General features: G+C 51.1%; 1 protein-coding gene across 2 annotated transcripts in view; it reads left to right on the top strand.

Moving 5' to 3' along the window:
• Positions 1–24,186, top strand: part of LTBP2 (latent transforming growth factor beta binding protein 2) — a 126,206-nt gene that overhangs the window by 38,924 nt on the left and 63,096 nt on the right. For both annotated transcript variants that reach the window (XM_073349171.2, XM_073349170.2), the window contains exons 4-8: positions 12,269–12,447; positions 13,984–14,154; positions 15,616–15,816; positions 17,129–17,394; positions 19,312–19,414. In XM_073349171.2, coding sequence (XP_073205272.1) covers positions 12,269–12,447; positions 13,984–14,154; positions 15,616–15,816; positions 17,129–17,394; positions 19,312–19,414 — 920 coding nt within the window. The remainder of the gene's footprint in view (positions 1–12,268; positions 12,448–13,983; positions 14,155–15,615; positions 15,817–17,128; positions 17,395–19,311; positions 19,415–24,186) is intronic.

The following is a 24,186-nucleotide window of genomic DNA, read 5'->3' as shown; positions in this document are numbered from 1 at the left end:
TCTCCATGTCTGCTGGTGGTAGGACAAGAAGTAATGGACTTAATCTGTAACAAGGGACATTTAGGTTAGATATAGGAAAAAACGTTCTATGTATCAGTGTAGTTAAACTCTGGAATAGACTTCCAAGGGAGGTTGTGGAATCCAGTGATGGGGATTCAGAGGTTTTTGAAAACAGGTAGAACAAACCCCTACCAGGGACGGTCTAGGATTAATTGGTCCTGCCACAGTGCAGGGGGCTGGTTTTGATGACTTCTTGAGGTCCCTTTCAGCCCTACGTTTCTATGAGTCTATCTACAGGAGCAGTGTGCCTGTACTTAAGAGTCTCGAAGAGAAGGGAGGCTTAAGTGGTATTGAAGGAATGTGCAGATGAATGCTTGTGCCCCATAAAGTCAGTAAAAGTCTTAATAGAACTCTAGGGCCAGCAGCTGGATCCACTGTTCATACATGGTAATGGCAGCGTCTTAACAAGGTACCAGTTTGCCCTGGTACTGAGAAAAAACATACGCTACAGTTTCCAGAGGTAAAAGACCTGGGATTTTGGTAATGAACCTTGAGCCCATGGGATAGGGTGAGACCTAATAGGGTGAGGTCCCTACCCATCTTTCTACACCCTCAGAGCGAGTTGAGTCCTGGGGGGAGGCTGAGGAGCATCTGGCCTCATTTTGCTGCTGTATCCAGATGGATTCAGAGTCTGACAAAGGGGAAGTTTCTGGTCTGTAGGCACTTGAGGCTTTCTAAGCCTAGCAGCCTTCGGTCCCTGTGGACATGGACATTGGTGTGATGAGATCTGTCTGTACTGCTCTGGTTCTTTAGTGGAAAATCAGAGATTGCGAAGCATTACAGAGAGGTAAGTGATTCCCTGGCTCACCCTGTGCAGAGTGGAGCTGGGAGTGTGTCTGGCTGAAGGGATGGGCAGATGGACAGGGCTGATACTGAGGAGGATGTTGATGTTATAAGACAGAGGTGAATCTGCCTGTAGTTCTGGCAGATTGTCAGGAGCTGAGTGTCACTCAGCTGCTGTCCTGGCTCAGAGCTCTTCTCTTGGAGCTGTTTGCACAGACTCTGGCCTGAAGAAGCCAGGATGGAATTACCAGCACATTAGTGGGGTGTGTCATTAGAAGGCCCTTACTCTGGGGCCCTGTGTGGGGAAGGCCACATGGCCCATCAACCCTCTTGTATGGGGGTCTGTGACCCTTGGCCTCGACAGATCTATCTGAACTGAAGGAGCCAGTTGAGTGCTTGTTGTCATACTGACTGCACAGTGCTGGTCCCATGTGTGCTTAATATCTTCTCCCTGTGCTGTCCAGTAACCACTCTCCACACTCAGTACCTCCTGCTGGTTCTGCCAGTTGCTCTTGGTTAGGCGTTGATTAGGCAGATGGTGAGGCAACATGGACTAAAATGCCAACAATACCCATGTGGTACCTGGCTCTACAAACCTTCACACGAGCTCTCCAAAGGCCTGGCCTAGATCAGCAAGTGGACGAAGAGCTGGATGAAAGCTGAATCCAGGAAAGACGGAGGTGATTGTGATGCATTTACCCACAGTGCCTCGGATGAATCACTGCCATCTGCTTACAGTGTGAGAATGCCTTGTCTGTGCCCCCAGGGAAGCCCTCTCCACTTACTGGCTGCTGGCAACTCAGGTGCTCTATTCTGGGCTCCATAAGCCCTGCTCTTTCCCAATGCAGGCTAGCAAATTACACACCCAACTTTGTTACACTTGAGTGCCCAGTCCCTTATCTTCTGGATACCTGCAATGGTCACCATTTCACTGCCTCCAGGGAAGCAGTGAGCCCCAGTTCCCTGGTTTCACCTCAGTTCAACGCTCTCCTTACCTCAAGGCTCTTAGAGGTGTCTATAGTAAAACCAACTGGACACTTACTTAGCAGGGCTTGAGACAGGGATTCAAACAAAAACAAGAATAAGGGTTTAAAAACATAAGGTTACATGTAAAAGAAAAACAAAATGCAATTTGTAGCCTATGCTTGTTAACAAGTTACTTCCCTGTCTGATAAGGTATTTCTCTCCCAGGGGTTAGTTCTTACAGCGCTTGTCCAGTTTGAAAAGCTGGGGTCCACCTTTCATGAGGCACCCCCCCGGCAGAGTCTCTCTTCTGTAGTGGCTAATAACTGGTGCTCTTTCTTCATCTCTTACATAGTTACAGACTACTGTCTCTTACCCCAGGGGGTGCCCTTTATCAGAGACTTTTCTTGGGGGTGCTTGTGTCTCTGTAAATCCTCAAGCCTCCACCAGGCCCAGACTGAAAACAAAGTGCTGTCTCCACACGTGTTCACCACTCTCAACATTGATTGAATTAGCCCTGAGACCTGCCTCACTCAGGAGACAAGTTTTGCTTCAACAGTTTTGAACCCCAATATCCCATGTGTTATGTAACTCTACAGTTATTTCCTGTGCAAACATCTTGCAATACCCATGACAATCAGCTAGTTCTTAGCTTTCAGCAGAGGCTGCACATGACCCCTGCCGGTGAAATATTGAAGAAGCTGGTTGGACACCTGTGTATGCCTGTGTCACACTGATGTGGTGGGGAGAGGAGAAGCACTTGGAGGAATTTTCCACCTCTACGACATCGCCCTACTGAGGGCATCTACCCTCAGACCATTAAGGTAGGCCACAGCCTGGTGTCCGCCTAGATTCCTCACAGCTTCTAGATACCCAAATAGCTGTGATCATGAAAAATGCCCTCTTCTATCTCCACCTGTTAAGAAGACTAGCCCACCTTCTGTCAGATGCAGACTCAGCCTTGGTGGTCCAGGCTTGGTCTTGTAATTCCCTATATCTTGCAATAAAATTGCTGACCTTTAAAAAAGCCGTAATTAGTTCAGAAAGCAGCAGCCTGACTGCTCAGCAGCACCAGCCTCCAGGAGCCTATCAACCCAGTACTCCGCTCTCTGTTCTGGCTCGCCGCAGAATGCAGGGTCAAATTCAGGGGTTCAGTCCTCAACCTTAAAGTTTTTCATGGGATGGATCCAAGTTGCCTTGTCTATGCAGGAGACAGAATTTTCTCGGGGCTGGTCCAAGACTGGAACAAACTCCCCAGGAGCCAAAGACCATCACAAACCTCACCTCTTTCCTCTCCAAGCGTAAGGCACGCTTCTTCGACCTGCCTTCTCTAACATAAACACAGAGAGGCATGTACCTAAGGGGGGAAAGTGACCACCAGCACAACCCTACCAAAACAAAACATTTCAGCATATACAATTCTCCTTTTGGGAGAGGGCACCAATCATATAGATGTTAGCCACCTCACTTAATGCAGTTTATCTGGGAAGGTGCTCAGGGGCTACAGTGACATGATAGAATCAGAACCTCTATAGGATACCTGAGGGACCAGCTCGCCCTATGTTTTTATTTCCTGCAGTGGCAGCCACGTTCCACTGGTGCAGTGGAGCCATCGCCCTTAGGAGTGAAACTCCTGTGTTCAGGAGACTGAGCTTTGTCAGCAACTCGCCATTGGATCTGGATCCCGGGAGCGATCAGGATGAGCACAAACATCAGCACCTTCAGAGCAGAATGCCATTGCCACTTCGACCCAGCCTTCCCACAATAACACCGCAAGTGTTAGCCAGGTGCTCATATATCACTGTGGTGGGTTCCCTACAACAACTCAGAAGGAGGGAGGCTGTCCCGGGAGGCTGTCCCACGTGCGGTTTCTGTCACATGTGCTGGGCCTGACTGGAGAGTGCTGTTAGCAGCCCTGACAGATGACGAACAGGGAAACCAGCTGCTTGGCAGCCAGTCCCATTTTGTAAAGGAAGAGACCATTGTCTGTAGGCAAAGGCTCCAAGCTGCAAAGAGCTGTGCTGGCCATGTGCCTGGCTGGAAGTGTGGAAATGAATAACAGTGCTGAGGGATGGATTCTGAAGGATTGCCTGAGGCTAAAGCCCTGGGCCTTTACTGTCTCACTGCATAATCCCTGGGGCTGTCCCATCCTCATAAGCTTCCGGGCCTGTCCTTTGAACAGGTGTGGGCACGGACAGTGGTTGCACAAGCTCCCCAATTGCCTCTCAGCCCCTACTCTGGCCCAAAGCAGCCCCAGCTAGCAGGGAGAGGGTATGTCACTATTTTCAGCCCTTAGTCTCACTGCTGGGACATTCAGCAAGGGGCGAGGGGGAATGTGGTTTTTGCGATTCGGACCGCTGGGAACTGGACTGAGACTCAACTCCTGTCACGTATCCAGGGACACCAAGTGGCTGCAAGAGGGTGATGATTTCTAGCCACTACTGACTCAGGCTGCATTTAAACAGATGAACTCCAGATGAAAGGTTCCATTCCCCAACCTCTCTGAGCCAGTCAACCTCCTGACCTGTGGCTTGATTGTAGCTGGAGCTCTAAAGGTGAAAAGCTCTTTTCTGTTCCCTGACCTTGAATCTGAACCAGCCAGTAAGCCTGATGGGGGGCTGGATTTGAACTGGCAAACAGAGCTGGAAAGAGACTCCCTGCTAGTTGCTTTCTGTGACTCCCGCAGCGGACGGACGTGTTACCTAGCTTAATGTACAAATCCTGGAACGCATCTGCCTATAATGGAATCAAATAAACAAGTTAATTCAAAGCAAATCAACATCCCCCCTGCCACGCACAGACACAGATCCTTCTCTGTAAACAGGATCCTAGCTGGCTGCCTTTTCCCCCATCGCTTTTCATGCAGGCTGTCTTGTTCCATTTTTATTTGCCTTTTGCAGGATAGGTGCTGGCCCCATGTGATGAGCACATCTCACAACTTTTATTCCTAACAGCAACATTCATCTCTTTTTTGAAAAGTCCATTCATATGGGTGTTTTAACTGCATGTAACCCTTCTGCCCATCAGAGTTGGCAGCAACAAGGGCCGGGTTCAGTATCTAGGGTTCCGTTCCAATACCACCATGCAAAACCAGCTTGAGCCCCCAACCAGTGACCTGGGACAAATATATACCACCACCACCACCCCCGGCGCCTCCAAGAGGCAATACTTCCCCTCTCGCAAGCACAGAGACTGAGTGTAGCAAAAGCCTTTTAATAACAGAGAGAAACAATGTGGCATTATGTTGGGGAAACACCACCAACAGGAATCATAACACAACCCATGAGCAAAAACCCACCCCAAGCAAATTGGGCTGTGTCCTCTCTCTTTGGTTCTTGCTTGAGTCCAGCAACCCAAAAGTCACCCAAAGTTCCAAAAGTCCAGCAACTCCAAAGTCTCTGTCCTTGTTGAGTCCAGAGTTCAAAAGTTCATCTGCAGAGTTTTAACACCCCCTCCCCCCGAGCCTGTGTGGAAATCAGGGGTGGGGTGGAATAAAGGGTTACCTACGTGCTCTGACAGCCAACTGCCCCACCTCTCCGTGGGTTTCTGCTACAGCTTTCATTACCAGCAGCCGCTCCTCTTCAGTAGCCATCCTGCAAGCCACTCATCAATATATTTTCAGGCCCCCTACTACTTAACACAGTACTCAGTGATTTCAGCTCATAGTAGGGGAGCCCCAGTGCTGGTACACCATTAGCCCAAAAATGAATTCAGCTCTGCAATCTGTAACCAGACTCCTAGTAAAATCAAAATTAGCTCTGCTATTACACAGTAGAGAAATAAGATGGTACAGTTGCCATTTAAAACCCTCAGAAGGGGCACAAAGTACAAATACCTGTCCCCAGCCTTTTTCCCTTTGCTGAGTTTTGGAACCCATGTCTCTTGCCTAGCTCCTTAGTTGATGGTGAGTCCCTCCATCATAGCAAAAAGCCAAATACAGTTCCACTGTCCTTGATTCGCATAATCAGGATAATAACACTTTATACTTCCTGCCCCGATAACAGAGAAACTGGGGATTCCACAGCAGCCAAAGTGATCATCTAGGTGGGGTGGGTGTGCCTATGCAAATGAGATCAGCCCCTGAAGTTCTTTTCCACAACCTGCCACAACTCACCACCAGATGTCAGGGTAGAGCTCATCCTGACTCTGCTTACATACACAAATTGGTGTTTCTGAAAATCCCTGGAGTTGTCCCTCAAAACAAGAGGTCATATGCCAGACAGAGGAAAGAGCATGGCCACTCCCTACTTGTGGCACGTGTGCTTCCTCCCTCAAGGATGATAGGTGCTCAGTATGTTTTGAAGTACAGGGGCTATAGTTTCTATTAGTTCATGTCACTGGCCTGGTCCTCTGTGCTGCTATCCAGAGAGCCCCTGCTGCCCAGGGCTGAAATTGCTCTACAATGAACCTATTACCAAGGCAGTGGGTGTCATCATGCTTGCTTCATGAGATCTCAGAGTGTCCCTTCTTTTGGGGTGCTCCCATATATACTCTAGAAGCTTTTAGAGTTCTGGCCACACATGGCCAGAGTAGGTCATTTATGGATAATAAGAAGGCGCAGATGTCTGTTGTTAGACCTCCAGGCACTTGCCATTGTGTGTGAAGCTCCCAGGAATGTCATATGGCTTCCAGCTCTTCCCTTGTCACCCAGATGGCCTTATTGGAAACATATGGCCTCATCTTAATGACACCTATGAGAGATGTGGGAACATTGGATGGGCTTTTCCCAAAAGGGCTGTGTTAGCAAACTGGGGCATTCATACCTGTGTGCAGAACATCCCCCCTGTTCTGAGATCTGCAGGCTAGCCATGCCATGGCTTCTGTGGGAGATCAGGGCTGGGTAGGACTGTATGAATTTCTCATGGGAGATGCTTGGAGAGACTGAAGGGGAACACTAGAAGAATAGCAAAAATGCATATTTATGTAGATGTGTCAAAAAAAACTGAGGGAAAGATTTCAAGAACAAACACTGCTTGGAAGGGCCAGCATGTTGGTGTCTTGATATAGACTCAGTCCTGGCTGGTCTTCTACTGTCTGTATGCCACTGGCTGCTCCTCACCATGGGAGAGTCTAGCTGGCCGCAGCTCTCTTGAGCGCTGTACTGTCACATAGGGCTCCCAACTTCACTGTTGCTCTCTGTATGAAATGAGATGGAGGCAAGAAGCCGAGCCTAGACTGGATGTTAAGGGACGTGCTGACTGTGACATTGGATGTGGGGACTGGATGTTGTGGGACCCCAACTTGGCTTTATATTTCATCACCCAGCGCTCATGGAAAGAACAAATTGTAATTTGTTTACATAGATTTATGAAAACCAGATCCTAGTGCTCAGCCCAAGTGCTGGGAGCACCTCATGGATCTGAAAACTCACAATCCTTAAAAAATCACATTAAACTACTTAAAGGGAAATAAAAACTGGATGTGGGCCTTTGTGCTGCTTCATGAAAAAGGCCTAAAATGTGTTGTTAAAATATTTTTTTTTATTTTTACCTTAGAAATTCATTAGAGGTTTTGTCTGCCCTGAAAGATGCAATGGCCTTGTCTCTTTCTAGTCTTTTTCCTAAAATTTCCCACTATTCACACTTCTGGTGAGTTCCACCAGTGGTAGCAAAGTTTGCAGCTGTAGTGTAGACAAGACTCTCAGGGCTGTTGGCATTTTACCACAGTGTCAACAATGTTGTGCTTTTAAAACACTGAGGTTCCCAAAATTACTAACACAAGGGGAGGGGAACCTAGAGTAGACAAGGATTTGGTCATCTGTTTCCCCCAAGGGATTGAGCTGAAATGGAGACGCCCAGCTAGGTATTTCCTCACATTGTGAATGCTGTCACCCATGTCTCCTTCTGAACCCTCCTAGTGGCCTCTTGCACAGAAACAAGAGAACATTTGCTCCTAATCATGCTCTGGGTCCTTCTGAAATGCTAATCATGCTCTGGGTCCAACTTCAAACCAAGTCCATCTATTCTTGCTAAGGACCACAGCCTTGGTAACACCACCTCATTGTCAACCACAGCCACAGGCTTCATAGCATAAGCACAGACATGCTGCCTTCATCCATAGCCAGGAGGAGATCATCAACCAACAGTACTAGTGCCATTTCTGTCCCTTACCCAGGTCTAAGCACAGACAGACCATCTTAGGGGAATCTGAAGATTGCAGATATTGCCACAAGAATCCTCAAGAATCTTTCTTTAGAGATTAGATACCTGACAATAGCAGGCAAGATCATTAGCATCAAGAGTTGGTTTCTTGTGTTAAGGTCTCACGAGAGCCTCCTAGAGGCCACCTGACACTAACATTCTTCTTGAACAAAGGGCCCACTGTCTTGCTGCTGGCCTTTAGCAGCCCAGAGGGAGCTGGTTCCATTACACATGTAGTGACCTGAAGCACCCCAGTGCCTTTTTGACCACAGCTACACTTTGAGCAGAGGTTTTCATTGACTTGGCTATAGTGATGCCCTGGTCTCCTTCCTGAGTGGTTACAGTTAACTCAGAACCCCGCAATGTGTGTGAGTAATTAAAATGACTACTTCAGACCTGCATTAATTTGCATTACTCAACACTGAATCCCATCTGCCCTGGTGCTGCCCATTCACCTACCTTTGTGAGGTCTCTGAGGAGTTTCTCACCATCCTCTGTAGTTCTGCGTAACCTAAGTAATTCTGAGTTAACTACAAGTGCTGCTGCCTCTTTGTTCATTTCCTTTCCCAGATCAATGATAAATACATTTAAACAACAGTCCCAGCATAGAACCTCGGGGCACTCCACTGTTAAGCCTTTGCCATGCTGAAAATTGACCAATTATTCTGACTCTGTTTTCTGTCACTTAGCCAGTTTCTGGTCTGTGACAGAACTTAACCTCTCACTTTGTGATTACTCAGTTTAATGGCCTCTTGTGAGGAACTTTGTCAAAGTCTTTTTGAAAGTCCAGATAAACTGTGTTAACCAGCTCTCCATTAGCCACTCTTTTGCTGACATGCTCACAGGATTCTAGCAGCTTAGAGAGGCATGCTTTTTCTTTACAGAGGCCCTGCCGTTTTTCCCTATCATGTCCACCTCTGCAATTTACAAATCTATTTTTAATTACCAACTCAGCCAGTTTACAAAGTACTGACGTAAAGCTCACCGGTTTGTAATTCCTTGGATCGCCTAGTGGTTTTTTTTTAAAGATCAGTACAGACGCTCCCCGGGTTATGCAAGACCCGACTTATGCAAATCCGCACTTACGGAAAAAAATCCATAAGCTAGAAATAGGAGTTTTTTTGTTGTTGGTTTTTTTTTTTGTGTAATATGTTCCCGACTTACACAAAATTCGAGTTACGCAAGGCGTTCCAGAAGGGAACGATTGCGTAAGTTGGGGAGCATCTGTACAGCATTTGCTATGCTTCAGCCCTCCCAGTATAGAAGCTGATTTTAATGAAAGAATGCATATTTTCATTAGCAACTCAGTCACTTCATTCTCCAGTTCCTGCAAAAAAACCCCAAACCCTCTTGGGTGAATGCCATCTGGGCCTGCAGACTTCTGGCTTTATAATAAATCTGTTTCTTCATAGATTCATAGAGTTTAAGTCCAGAATGGACCATTAGATCATCTAGTCTGACCTCATGTACATCACAGGCCATCAAATTTCACCAAGTTATTCCTATATTGAGCCAAATAAATTATGTTTGACTAAAACATATCTTCCAGAAAGGCATTCAGTCTTGATCTGAAATCACAGAATATGGAGGATCTGCCACTTCCTTGGTAGTTTCTTTACAACAGTTTGCTCACTATTTAAAATTTTGTGCCTTATTATTTCTAACTTTGTCTGGCTTCAGCTTCCAGCCATTGGTTCTTGTTATGCCTTTCTCCAATAAATGTAAGTACACTTTGATACCTGGAGTCTTCTCCCCATGAAGGTACTTCTATGCTGTAATCAAGTCATATGCTGACAAAGGCAGCGTGCTCCTGGTGGGTTGGTGTTGTTGGTCAGCAGAGGGGAGCCAGCATGACAGCAAAGGTTTGTGATAGGAGCAGTGGGAGATGTTAACCCAAGAGCTGCTGGATGCAAGAAGCTCTGTGCTGGGGACCAGAATGCCTCTGCGATGGGCAGTAAGGAGCATGGCCTTGGAAGTTGGGAGCAGATTTGTACTCTCCCTGCTTGGCTTCTGCAAAATGCCCAAACCCATGAACCCCCAAAGCTGTAAATGCACCAGTGGGAGTTTGGTCCCTGTAAAGTTTCCCTCATTCATGACTTTTATGGGCTGTGTGTTTTGTTTATTTCCTTGGCCCAGCTCCTCTCCAGGCCAAGTCTCTGATCTTGTCAGTGCCCAGGACTCAGGTAGGGTTGAGGACTCATTCCCCAAGGAAGCTCCCATAGTGAGAGGAACTTACATAGAGACACTTGTGTCTGGAGTGAAAAGGGTAGATAAGAGGAGCTACAGGATTTTCCTCCATCAGCATGGTCCCATCTGATATAGGCATCCCCCACTGTAGTGATGGAGCTGGTTCCTAGAGGCTCAGGGCTTTCCTTATGCTAGGAGAGAATTACTTTATTTCATGAATGATTTATCAGAGGGTGAGTGGCTTGTACTGGGCTAACAGGGGGAGGGATAGCTCAGTGGTTTGAGCATTAGCCTGCTAAACCCAGGGTTGTGAGTTCAGTCCTTAAGGGGGCCATTTGGGATCTGGGGCAAAAATTGGGGATTGGTCCTGCTTTGAGCAGGGGGTTAGACTAGATGACCTCCTGAGGTCCCTTGCAACCCTGGTATTCTATGAACTCAGCAAGGCTGCACAAATGGTATGTATGACTGCAAACCCCCTCCAAGGATCAGGCTGCAGATGCTCCAAGATGCCACCTCACCTGACTCTGTACCAATCATCCAGTGGATGCAGGTGTTTGTGTATTAGCCCCAACTTGGGTTCCTTATTGGAATGCTTCCCTTTTTACAAGACATAAGAGAGATCAGGCTGGCCTAAGCAGCAGACTGACCAGCTCCAGAGGCAGCTCCCTTCTTCCTAGCAGATTTTAGGCTGCTCTTCTGCATAGCTGTCTCCAGAGCAATTAATTTAAAACAGGCACAAGCGAGAACATCAGTTGTAACAATGTGCCATTTTTGTCTGTTTGCAGGAGCTGGCATGTGCAAGTGTGACTGACTCAAAGATAACTAGCTTCTGGGCTGCTGGATTAAACTCTAGTACACCCCATATTATCCCATAGCACTGAATCTGTTCCCTGCCTCAGTAGGACTGTTGCAGGGCTGCTTCTTATTTGCTCTGCTACTGTGAGTGAGCAGTTAGTGCTGCTCTGTGTGTGCCTCTGCACAGATGCTCTGGCACACAGGTCTTAGGTCCAGAGAACTGTTTGTCTGGAGCACGTGGGATGAGAAGAACTGGGTCTCATGTTTGGTGCCCATCTGGTTGCTGTGGTATGGTCTTCCATTTCTCTGCTGGGCGTTGGACAGACAGGCAGGCAGGCAGACAGAAGGACCTGCATAGGGCTGGCACTGCAGGCGGAGAGGACAGTGAATAAGAGGCTGGGAGCAGCTGTTGCCTCTCCTTGCACGTTTCCCAGACTGGCTTTCTTGATTACTCTCAGCAGGTTCATCACCTGGCTGTACGGTGTTGGGGCATGGGGAATGGTTCCAGCATCATCTCTACTTCAGGTGTCCCCTGTGTTCATGGCATTCAAGCTGAGTGCACCAGAAGGGGAAGGGGGTTACCTCTGAGCATGGCCATGTGGGCAACAGGCTTTGTGTGACTGCCCAGGTGCTTGTGTGGCCAGGCAGGGGGTTTCTGTGACTGTTGCAGCCCATCAGGCTCAGTTCAGTCTGCAACCTCAGCCCTACTACAATCCATGCTGCAGCCTTCCTCGTGCCGCTGCAGTTTGCTCATCTCCTGGGGCTATGCTACCCTGCCCAGGGCCTGCAGGGACTCTGTAGCCCCCTGGTACTCACAGCAGCTGCATGCTTTCTTCAGAGCGTAAGACGTGGCTGCATGTGAAGTGTGGAAAGAAACCATTGTGCCCCCTGGGTTCGATGCCTTTATACTGAGATGTTTCCCAGGGAAGATGAGTGCAGCCTGCCAATTAGCATCCAAACATTTGTTTAGTGACAGAACCGGACTCTATTATTCTGTATTATATATTATATATTATATATATTATATATTCTGTATTATTCTGTATTCTGTATTAACTGTATTATTCTGGAGGGTGACAGGCTGCTACAACATGCAGAGATCTGAGCCAGGAAGTCCTGTGGGAGATGCATCAGGAGAGGCGCCAGGAGGTCGCTAGCATTGCGGTGAAATGGCAGGGTGGGCAGTGGTCTGGAGGGGGTGAAGAGCGAGCGCTGCTCACCCTGACTGGCAGACAGGAGGCTGGGGTTTCGAGCATAGCAGTGCGGGTTCGTATAGAACACACAGGGCGCAGCTGCAGGAGCACGGCATGGTCATCTGTAGTAAATATTCTTTTCCATAGAACTCAAGGAAGAATCGGCTCCCCCGTCTCCCAGCACACTGGGTCTTCACGCACTGTCCGGCGCTACCCAACTGGTAATACTCAGCTAACATCCAACGCTCTACCCAATGGGAATGGGCATGAACAGAGCAGCTCTGGACAACACGCAGCCTATCAAGAGCATATGCTGTCTCTCTGGGGTAAGACCTACTGGGCTGCCAGTATCTCTCAAGGGCCTCCTTGGGAGGGGCTGCATTTGCTGATGACACCAGAATGATAATCAGAGGGGTAGCAAATACACAGGAGGCCCAGATCATCTGCCTAGCACCTCATAGAGTGGAGGGGCTGCAGGCAGTACACTGGGATTCAGCTCTAGTGAGTGAGTGGAAAGTCCAACCCCAAGGAGAGGGAAGTAAGCAGCATGGAGAGAAACCTAGGGGTGGAGGAGGAGTCTGCGGCGAACAGCAAGTGCAGGAGATGGCTTGGGTGACAGGATATCAGTAAATGGAACCTATGCTCCTAGGAGCACAAAAACCAATAACGGGTGCATGCATGTGTGTGAACCGAGAGAAGGCATAGTGCTACTCACACTGCTCTGGAGCCAGCAGCGCCCTGGGATGGTGTTGCAGCTCTAAAGAGAGAGAGAAAGCTTGAGAAATAAAGTACGAATGCTGCAGGGATTGGAGAAGCCCCATTGCACAGGGATGGACTGAGGGAGCAAAATGCAGATGGTAGGGAAGAGAGAAGGCTTGGGGGACATGATAAATGCTCCCAGAGATAGTAACTTGGGATGGGAATTTCACACTCAGGACATTGGCTGAGTCAATTCTCTCTCAGTATAATCAGAGAGCAGGGATGCAGCAATTCTCTGCCCCCTGATTTGGCTGTGGATGTCTGATTTGTGTAACCTACAGGTGGTTATTTCTTTTGGCTGGCCCCCATAGGCCTAGTAAGGTGCAGAGGAGCAAGGCTGCTAGAGACAGCTTGTATGAGATTGCCGGGAGAGAACCCCACCCTGACACACCTAGGGAGGGTTCAAAGTGCCCTCTGCAGCTCCTAAATGGGGGCTCTCTCCTGTGGGCCTCCTGAGATGTGGGGTACAGAGTGTTCAGGTGGCGTCTAGCCGAATAGCTCCAGATTGTGGGCTGGCCGTGCCCTATTGCCCATTTGTTGCCAGCCAGCAGAGCCCAGCAGGCTTGGAGAGAGAGCCTGCTCCTTTTTCTGGTTTGAATAGTTTAACTATTTTGTTCTATCTTTAAAAACAAACACCTAGGACGTTCTTCACAGAAAATGCTGTTAAGGAAACGAGAAGGGCGCACAGTGAAACGTCTGGAAGTCAGGAAATGCCACAGTTAGGGCTTGTCTACATGGGGAAATTTACTGGTATAATTATATCTGCACTGGTATGACCCCCTGTGGGGGCACTCTTATTCCATTATGAGTGGCCTTTTCCCTGTTTAGCTTATACTGCTTCTAAAGTGACATTAGCTAAATCTGAAAAAGGCCAAGAAGCAATGGCCAGAATCACAGAAAAGGTAGACCCCTGGGCAGAGAATGACTCCCTCTCCCCACGGTTCTAGCAGAGCAATGGTCCAATCAGAGAGCATGTGCAGCAGTGCACAGCCACAGCTGCCCTGGTGCCTGGCCTGCCATGTGCAAGTCCTGCAGTTAGGGGGCAGTTGCTCGTGGGGCTTGGCTGTGCTGCTTCCATTCTGCCCTGGCTTTTTCCTTCACAGGGGCCAACCTGACAGAGAAAATCCGAAAGATAAAGATTGTCTTCACCCCCACGATCTGCAAACAGACGTGCCGGAGCGGCCGCTGCTACAACAGCTGTGAGAAAGGGGACACCACCACCCTGTACAGCCAGGGGGGCCAGAACCATGACCCTAAGTCTGGCTTCCGCATCTGTGAGTATCCCAGGGCTCCAGCCTCCTCCCTGCCTGGACTCCTCCTCGTGTCTCAACAGACTCAGGCCATGGCTTCTCCCTGATCTCAGAAGAATGTCTCACTCTCCCAATCAGGAGCTATTTCAGCTTCTCTGGGGGCCGACCTCACCCCCCCACACACACTTCCTCCCCTGGGAGGGGGAACCTCATCTCCACCCTACTCCTCCCATTCTGGGTGGGGGGAGAACGGGTTTCAGTCAGAGCCGCAGACAGGCCTCACAGTCTCGCTCCCAGTCAGGGCCAGCTTGCTGCTTTCATTGGCATCCAGTCTTGGGGCTGCTTTTCATCACCTAATTTCATCCCACCCTCTCCTTTCACTCATGTGGTAGCCAGGAGAGCTGGCTTCAGGTTGTGAGTTGTTTCAGTGAAAAGGGCTGCTGAAATCTTTCCTCTTGTTTCCTGGATGCTGGGATTGCCTGGGAATTTTCTGTGCCATCTAGTGAGTTGGGCAGACCGTCTGCCCCTCACACCAGGGATCCACTCAGGCTCCGGCCCCCTGGGTGGTGGGATAGGGCTTTTCATTTGCTAGCCTCGGCAATCCCATGGCAGTGAGATGAGCTGTTTCAGAAGCACAACAGTCCAAAACCAGGGGAGTTTGAGAGAAGCCCTTGCAGAGGTGGGGACTGAGCCAAGCAGGCGGTTTGTGTAAACTACCCCAATGCCCCAACACAGCTGGGTGTCTCTTCCCAAAGGCTGACTGAGTAGTCCCAAAATCTCCTGACTTGTAAGTGATTTCTAAGTGGTGTTCTTGGAGAATGGTGGGTGCCCATCTGCCAGGCACACAGCTTCACCCCAAGTCTAACGGGCCACCAGGGGACCTGAGGCAGGAATGTCTCATCGAGCCAGGAGAGAGAGTTGCCCATTGAGCTCCCCTGCCCCTTGGCTTATGAATAGTAACCCCCGCCAAACCAGGTTTCTTGGAAACTCTGATGCTGAGGGCAGGAATCATGCTAACTCCTCTCTGACTCCATTGTGTGCTGTTACATTAACCCCCAACCACCTCTAAGAGATCCTGCTGGTGCCAGCAGTATCACCCTGGCTCTGTGGGGCTTTGCAGAAGGGTGTGTGTGTGTCTGTCTGTCTCTGTCTCCCTCTCTCTCTCGGTCACCAGCCACAATGACAAAGCCCAAGGGAGAGCAGATCTTCCTCAGCCTCTGACTGAAAGAGACTTGCTCCATTCTGAGGTAAGGGAGGGTCTGTGGTTTCTCCTCTTGCTCTGGTTAGGGTGAACCCCAGGCTGCCACCAGGCTGCTTTCAAGAAACGAGGGGCCTGCTGCTGTGCTGGACCTGCTGCTTGGTTATTGCAAGGCTGCTGCCAGGCCAGGCCACTCATCTGGGATCCCAGGGCTGATGCTGGGCCACTCACTGGCCAGAGGGAGTAGCTAGGCTCCTCTGTTAAGCCGGTCTCTCTTTGCCTTACAGATTTCTGCCAGATCCCCTGCCTGAACGGAGGGCGCTGCGTAGGCAGGGATGAGTGCTGGTGCCCATCTAACTCCACAGGGAAGTTTTGCCACCTGCCAGTTCCAAAGCTGGAAAAAAAACAAGTGGGGAGAGTCCTGAAGACCCTGGCCAGTGGCTCCATGAAGCAGTCCATGTACACACTGCCTCTGTCCAACCAGCTTGGTGAGTGCAGGCCTGGGCCACCGACCCTTTCGGGCTGCCTGCACGTGTGGTTTAGAGAGCAGCCCTGACTGAGTATCTGGGCCCAACTACCCTCCAGAGCATGGGCTTGCAAAGCTAGTGCCAGGCTGCTTGTGCCCTGGAGACTAGAACATTTCTGGACAGGGGTGTGTGGAATTCATGGGGAAGGGGAGGAAGGTCTCTGGTCTGGGAGATAATAGCGGGGGAAGCAGTGGGGCTAGCTCTGGAGTCAGTGGAGGAAGGAGGTAAGGGGTTGGTCCCAGTGACAGTGGATCCCTTAACCCTGACACACTCTGTGCACTTTGGACAGCCCCCTCCCTCGCACTCACCCCACATTCCACACGTGAAGTATGGGATGGAGTGATTGTTATTAGATTAAAATATTGTGCCTGCCCTTCCCTCAAGCCTGGTGTCAGTTTTCTCCCAGGAAGCCCATGACCTCCCCACCTTGCTGCCAAACCCTTCAGGTCTCTCTCTCGCCCACGAGTGAGAACACACTTCTGAGCAGGTCCAGGTATCTTGGTATTCCAGTGGCTTCACCCTCTTCTCTCTGGACCAGTCAGTTATTAGAACGTGGGCTCTTTGGGAGGGCCCAGGAAGGGGTGCAAGCGCTCGAATGTGCATGTGGGAGCTTGTTGCGAGCACATGGTGTCAAGGCCGTGTGAGAGAGCGTGCAGATGAGCAAGTCCCGCGTGTACAAGGCCTCAGCCACCCAGAGGCAGCAGGACCTGAGTGTTGTGCCTTTTCCACGCTGTGAGAAGCACCCACAGGAATTAAACGCCACTGCTCTGTTGAGGCAATGCTCAGGGTAGGAATTTCAATGCACGGCTGTCAGGGAGTATCAGAGTTCAGGTGATCACAGTGCCATGGACGCAGCCACAAGGCTGAAACCAGTGGGAGCTGGGCATGTGCCTCTAAGTGTGGTCTGCATGAAGGCTGCCACGGGAACACTGGACTCTCCTGGCTCGTGCATTTAACCCCCACCCCCACCGTAGCGTGGCATTAACCCAGAGTGTTGCACTAAAGCACCGTCCTGTGGGTTCTTGACGAGCTTGTCTCAGGTTGCGCAGGAAGGCTCTTCGGGGTTTGCCCAGCTGGGAGACTAGGCAGACGTTTTCCTTCATGACACAGGTTTTCTCTGGATTTCCCCATGCGGTCGTCCCAGAGTGGCCCCAGCAGTCAGTGTCCCCTCCACAGTGACACACTGGCAAACGAGGAGCTGCTCCCAGTGCCAAGTAGGTCACCTGGGCAAGCGTAGCTGAATTGTCAGTGTTGGTCTAAACTCATCTTCCAGCTTCCTTAAACCCTTCCCTGGTGAACGTCCACATCAACCACCCACCAGAGGCCATTGTGCAGATCCACCAGGTGGCCAGGGTGAGGGGCGACTCGGGCCAATCGGAGGAGAACAGTGTGGAGGCTGTACTCATGTCTCAGCTACCTACTGGGCTACAGTACAGCTACAGCAATGGGAACAGCAACAGCATCACCAGAGAGAGCGGCCAGCAGCAGCGGCCCCCGGAGCTTATGGGGAGGTGTTTCCGGGAGACACTGCATGGACAGGTAAGGGCTGCACCTGTCCTGCTTTGGGGGAGGGGGTGTGTGGAGCCGTGAGGGTGTGTGAACATGAGTGCAGTCCATGTGGCGGAGTGCATATGCGGCGTGCTGGCATGCAGGCTGTGCGTGCAGAGTGCAGTGCCTTTGAGAGGTGCAGGTGCTGCATCCGTGTGCTGTGGGTGCAGCTGCAGTGATGTAGTGGATGCATGTGACCCAAAGACGGAGAAAGAGGGCATGCCAGTGGGACCTGGGGTCGCCGCCTGGACCCCGTCACGCCCTGTGCCTGTGTTGCTCAACCCTGACACCTCTCACATACAGTCTCCTTTGAATAGGTGCCCTATTTATAGAAACATTTACAGCAAGACTCTGATTCCTGGGTAGGAAATGTAGGAAAGTTCCCCTCAACCTCACACAGTAAGTGAAAGTCTGATTTTTATGGACAGTTACCTTCCTAAAAAGAAAAGGAGTACTAGTGGCACCTTAGAGACTAACCAGTTTATTTGAGCATAAGCTTTCGTGAGCTACAGCTCAGCTCACGAAAGCTTATGCTCACATAAACTGGTTAGTTTCTAAGGTGCCACAAGTACTCCTTTTCTTTTTGCGAATACAGACTAACACGGCTGCTACTCTGAAACCAGTTACCTTCCTGTGCATCTTGGTCAGATCTAGGGAAGCAAATGCTCCTGGCGAGTTGCCTAGCCCTTCTCCTGCACTGCCTGGATTTTATTATTTTACCTTTCCCTGTTGGAGATTTCTGGCCCCCAGTCTAACACCTGTGAATTCCCAGGGCTGAGCTCTGAGCGAGACCTATAGTCTGATGGACCAGGACTCTTCCTTCTCCCCCAACACCATGAATACAGCCCTTGCTCTCAATCTATTCCTGGGACCTTTCCCATCATTTGCTCTTTTCCATCCAAGACATTTTTAGCTGGATTTAATTCTCAGCAATTTCCTAAAGCAAAAATAAATGAGATCAGGCCCCAAACATTTGACATGTGAATACAGGGCTGGAAAAGCCCCATTCAGCTATGTGAAGATGGAGAGCTCTCTAAACCCAACCTCAGTCCCAGGGGACTCTCCCTCCGAGGGGCCAAGTTAAAGGAGGCCCCGTAAGAGATACGATGGTGCTCTCCTGCGACCCATAAATCTGCGGAGGGGAGCTCTGCAGTGGGAAGAGGGGCCACGCTTGCTGGGAACGTGCCTTGTTTAACTGGAGCTGTGGCTGAGCAGCCTGGGTGACGGCAAGGAGCCCAGGCAGGAAGCATTTGTCTCTTCTGTCTGGGTCTGAAGCAAAGGTGATTGGAATGTGAGCACTGGGCATGTGGCCATGTGTCAGATGGATGGGGGCCAGATTTGGCCTGTGGGCCGCGACATCTCAGCTCTAGTGGGGAAGCCTGTAATCCAGAGGGGGAAAGAGAATCATTAAGCAAACAAAAGCATTTTACCACAAGCTCCCCATGTGGGCTGGAGCTGTGCACCCATCTCGATGGGTAATCCCCGGGTGGCTCACTGGCCTTATCCCGGGCTTTGCTGGGTGATCATCTCTGGGTCATGCTCTGGTCTGTCTAGCACCCCCAGCTCCTCCAAGGGGGCAGTCCCAGGGAGGCTCGTGTTTTTCTGTCTGTTAGACTGTTTACTGTCTTAAACTGTGTCCCTGGCCCCGCTCTGTCCCTGCAGGGAGCTTTGCTGTGACGGCTGTGTTAGTGTCTAGCACAAGGCAGTCATCCCCTGTGCTGGCTCTGCTCCCCTCCTCTGCAGTGAGCCAGGGCTTTATTCCTCCTCCTTGCCCCCTTCATACTACACTGCCTCCCACACTGCCCTCCCTTGGACACCCTTGCCCTGGAAGGGTGGAGGGGCTGGGAATGGTGCATGGCATAGTCCCACTCTGAGAATCCTGATGCCTCCTCTCCTCCTCCCTTTCAGTGTGCTAACCCACTGGCGGGCCTGGCCAAGTTTGAGGATTGCTGTGGCAGTGTAGGGCTCTTCTGGGGGGTGAACCGGTGCATCCCATGCCCCCCGAGACCAGGTAAGTGCTGCTGCAAGGGAAACTTTAATGGGGACAGTCCATGGCTTCTCAGTCCCCAGAGCTGATCTTTCTCCACATACGCTAAAGAAGGTAGGGGGATCCAGAGAGAACAGAGGGCTGCTCCAATCAGCTGAGTAAGCACAAGGCCTCTCTCATTTCAGGCCTCTTGGAATGTAGGTGTCCTTTGCTGAAGGCCTCTGGGAAGGAGGGTGCATCTAACGTGGTGTCTTGGTTGATGCTTGTCCTCTCCAGCCTCAGCCCATGCGCTGGGAGGAGCGGTTTGGTTTGAGCGCTGGCTTGGAGCCCAACACTTTCCCCACAAACCGCCTCTGTAAAAGTTCAATGCAGCCAGTGGCTTGCTGCGTGCCAGATACATTAGGAGGGCGAAACAGGAAAACAACGGCCGAGGTTTTAGGAGGTGCAGCCCTAGATTAGCCGAGGAGGCTGCAGACTCAGCTGATAGAGTTACGGGCCTGCTCTAGGTCCAGCGCGGGCTTGGCAGGGGCTCTGGAAATAACACTACATCAAACAATTGGCAGGAGTGTGCTTGGAGTCCATTCCAGGGACACAAGAATCCAGCTCAGGTTTTTCTGCTCCCAAGAGCTGAGCAGACTGACCCAGCACAGCTATAGGGGAATCCTCAGCCACTTGGCTAGGACCTTGGGCCCTCACTATGGGGCTCATTCCTTGGGGTGCTAGGGTTTCTGGGAAGGACCCCCCATCCTGGGGAAGGAGAGGGAGTTTCCCATGGACTAGGTGACTCCTGCACTGTTCAGGACTGCTGCCCTGCTTCCCTCCTTGTGGGCAGACACATCTGTGGGCTCCAGCCTGAGATGGGGCAGGAAGCTGAGCCCCCGGGAAGGCCAGTGGGGTGGGATGTGCTCCAGGATGGGAGGAGTGATGCCAGTAAGGGTGAAATAGTCTCTAGCCTTGGAGAGAGTGCTGAGCTCTTCAGCCCCCTCTCTGTGAGAACATGGAGTTACCAGCAGGTAGTCTTCGCAGCTTGGCAAGATGGGCTTAGTGTTGTGCCCCCATGCTGCTTGTGGGATGGTGGATGGGGTCTGGTGCTTGCCCCTCTCCCACATCCTTAGTGGGACAGGGCCTGGGGCTTGCCTCTCCCCTTTTGGCATGATGGGGCCCAGTGCTCCCCACCCACCAGCAGGACAGGGCCCGGTGTCATCCCCCTTGGCAGGTACAGGGCCACTAAGATGGTCCTGGCACTCCCTGAGTGGAGGTCAGGTTTCAGTCCCATAGTAGGGTGAGTGCATAAGCCGGTGTGCAGTCTGGGGAGAGGATTATTGCATTGGAAAGGGGAGTCTCATGTGACCAAATAGCCGCTGCCAGTAACCACTCAAACCTGTGTGCAGCCAGCCGGTTCTGCCCCTGCCTCCCAGGCTCCTTCCATCCCAGCCGTGGTTAACCAGCTAGAGAGCTTGCCAGGGGAGATCGTCCGGGGCTGCTGGAGTCTCTACAGCCCTCTCCACCTATGCCCTGCATGAGCCTCGCTGGATGGCAGGGACACCCTCTCTCCAGGCTCAGTGAAGTGCGATGCCAGCATTGGAGTCACAGGTGCTAAGTCCCTGCTCTTAGCATGTTGTGCGTCAGGCTGCAGCTCTCCCACCGTGGCTTTACGAGAGCAGGGAGCCTGTGCCCTGGGATTCCTTATTAGGATTAGATCAGCCTCTGTTCAGAGCCCCCATAAGAGATCCCCCCTGCTTCTGGGCAGGCAGACTTCATTCCCCGCATCACAGTGATCTGCAGCAGGCAGCCCCCAGGCACCATCAGCCCTACAGACAGAGAAAGGAATGGAAGCCTGGTGGTGGAGATGGCCAGGCCAGTGTGGTGTGAGCAGTCCTGAGTGTCGTGGAACTGAGGTCAGAGAGGGTGTGCTGAGAGGGGGTGGGCTTATTGGCAGGGCTGAAGCCAGACTAGAACAGCCCTGGGGTACCTAGTGTGGGGAGCTGGGAGAAAAGGATGTTCTCTGGTATTTGGTGGGAAAGGGGAGCTGGCTGTGGGATAGTCCTTTGAGTGCAGGGAATTCTGTCCTATGCCCGCTGCTCTGCGGAGTGCAGTGGGCACGGTGCTGCTGAGCTCACGCCTGCTTGCCTCAGCCAGACATGGGGCTCTCGCCTGCCTCCCATCTCTTCACCTTGTCTGTCTGTCCATGCTTGGCACTGTAGTATCAGAGCACCTACACCTCCCCTCCCTCCTTCCCTCACCATGGGGACTAGCAGAAATAGACCCCTGAGAGCTGGACGACAGGAGTAAAGGGGAACAGTTACATGGAACAGGATTATTGGCACCTTCAGGTAGTGCCTTGAGTCAGACCCACCTCCTGCTTGCGTGCATTTACATAGTCATTTAGATCTTTCTGTCTTCCCTTTGCTGCCTGTTGCTGGGATGACATTTGTCTGAGATGCTGGACTGGTTTCTCCTCAGTCATGGGCCATGCTAGCTGGAGCCGTGTTCCCTGAAATGTGGACTAGGGCCTCAGCATCTTGGCACCAATGTTAAAATGAGGTGCTCTGAGTTGCTGTGACCCTCTTGCCCTTTGGGACTCTGCTGTGGCCCCGCTTCTTGCTGCCTGTTTCTCTCTGCTGGCCCCGGTCTGCTCCAAGGGATGAGCATGAGCATGTGACTATGTGAGGGATCGCATGGTTGATGGGTTCAGTACAAACAGGGAAATACACCATAAAGGCATTCTACGCACACACTTTCTCCCCTCCCCAGCCCCCGTATTTGGTTTCTAGTAATCCTCTGACCTTTATCTTCTGTGACAAAGTTCCTCCTCTGCCTTGGTGGGTCCTGCACTTATTGGCGGATTTGCTCGCCTCAGAGGTTCATGGCAGCCCTCAGTTTGGCCACTTTTATGGCTCAAATCTGCCATTCACTCAGTTAGCCTCATCACTGGCAAACATGGGGAAAAGGAAGAAGAACAATCCCCACAGTCTCTGCTGATCCACCTAGTGGATCGGGGAACAGGCCAGAGACCTTCCTTTCTGGTGGAACCCACAGTCCAGGTCAACGCCCCCGGTATCAAGTAGGGAGTTGGGGAGATGGAGGGAACCTGGGCCCGGGGCCCTGTGGACTGCAGCTGTCTACAGTGGCTCCTGTAACAGCTGCATGACAGCTACAACTCCCTGGGCTACTTCCCCATGGCCTCCTCCCAACACCTTCTTTATTCTCACAACAGGACCTTCCTCCTGATGTCTGATAATGCTTGTACTTCTCAGTCTTCCAGTAGTACACCTTCTCACTCTCAGCTTCTTGCAACTCTTGCTCCCAGCTCCTCACACGCGCACCACAAACTGAAGTGAGCTCCTTTTTAAATGCAGGTGCCCTGATTAGCCTGCCTGACTTAATTGATTCTAGAAGCTTCTTGATTGGCTGCTGTTCTAATCAGCCTGTCTGCCTTAATTGTTTCCAGAAAGTTCCTGATTGTTCTGGAACCTTCCCTGTTACCTTACCCAGGGGAAAGGGACCTACTTAACCTGGGGCTAATATATCTGCCTTCTATTACTCTTCTGTAGCTATCTGGCCTGACCCTGTTACACTCCATAATTGCTGTCTTCACACCCTTCCCATCCCCATGTTCTCTGTGCACATCCTCCATTTCCCCTTTCTCTCTGCTCCCTTTATTGAGAGCAGGGCTGCAAGTGGCATCTTCATTGGGCTACCGAAGGCTGTAAGAACTTCCCACCTCCCTGCCCCTTGCCAGGCGCTGGGTATCCCATACCAATGAATTCTACAAGCGTGAGGCCCAGCAGCTCCCCCCACCCCCCCCCAATTTACACCCCTGGATCTCAGAGAACTGCATGGGCTAGGGGGACACAAATTCCATAGACTTTCAAGGGACCCTCACGGCTGGATTGGGTGCCGCTCTTCTACTGTGCATGGCAGGTGAATGTCAGTGAGAGAATCCCAGGTTACTAATGTGTGTTGAGTTTTTCACTCAGGGGGGCACAGAGTGCCCCTGATCCCTGCATGGGAAATCGTGGCCATCAGTGGCAGCAGGGACCAGACAGACATCCCATAGGAAGCAGGCTTCACCCCTGCAAACACAAAATCTCCATCTGTGCTCTTAGCAGATAGCTGGGGAGGGCACTAGCTTGTTAGAAATAACCATTAACTCCCAGTGGCTCCCGATTCCACGGCTTGCCACACTATGTCCCTGTAGCAGCTGGGCTCAGGGGAGCGTGACATTGGTTCAGATGGCTGTTTGTCTGTTGATTGAGCTCAGACAGATGGATGCCTGTCTGGCTTTCATCAGATTAATTCCATGTGGACGTGAAAGTCGACAGCAAAGAATGTATCCCCCATGTTCTTCCTTCCCATGCCACCAGGAAATCCCGGCCTCAGTCCCTGGCTTTGGGCTACGGTCTCCCCTTGAAGGCCAACAGGCCCTTGTATACATTGGCAGAAATTCAGGTTAGCTGGAGAGGCCCAGAGCTTCCATTTTTCTCTCTAATTCTGTGCAAGTCTCTATCTCTGTTGAATCCATCTTTGCTTTGCTGCTCCTTAAACGGCCCTACGTGGTGGAGACCACACGGTGTGAGAACAACCAGACAGCTGCCATGTGCTGGGGCTGGTGCAGCGGGAAGGTTGCACTGCTCTGAATGAGGGCAGTGCCACTGAATTGCTGATGTGCTTTTCCCTGGAACGTGCTCTCAGCATCTGATGCCAGAGGTCAGACAGAAATGGGACAGGGGCACAGGTTCCTCTTCCACATTCTCATCTCTCTCCTGGAGGCACCAAGTGCTATAACCTCTCTT

Source organism: Lepidochelys kempii, chromosome 6 (assembly GCF_965140285.1).
Source record: "Lepidochelys kempii isolate rLepKem1 chromosome 6, rLepKem1.hap1, whole genome shotgun sequence".
NCBI classification, from domain to species: domain Eukaryota; kingdom Metazoa; phylum Chordata; order Testudines; family Cheloniidae; genus Lepidochelys; species Lepidochelys kempii.
The sequence above is the reverse complement of the archived record's forward strand: the minus strand, read 5'-3'. Positions and strand labels throughout refer to the sequence as shown.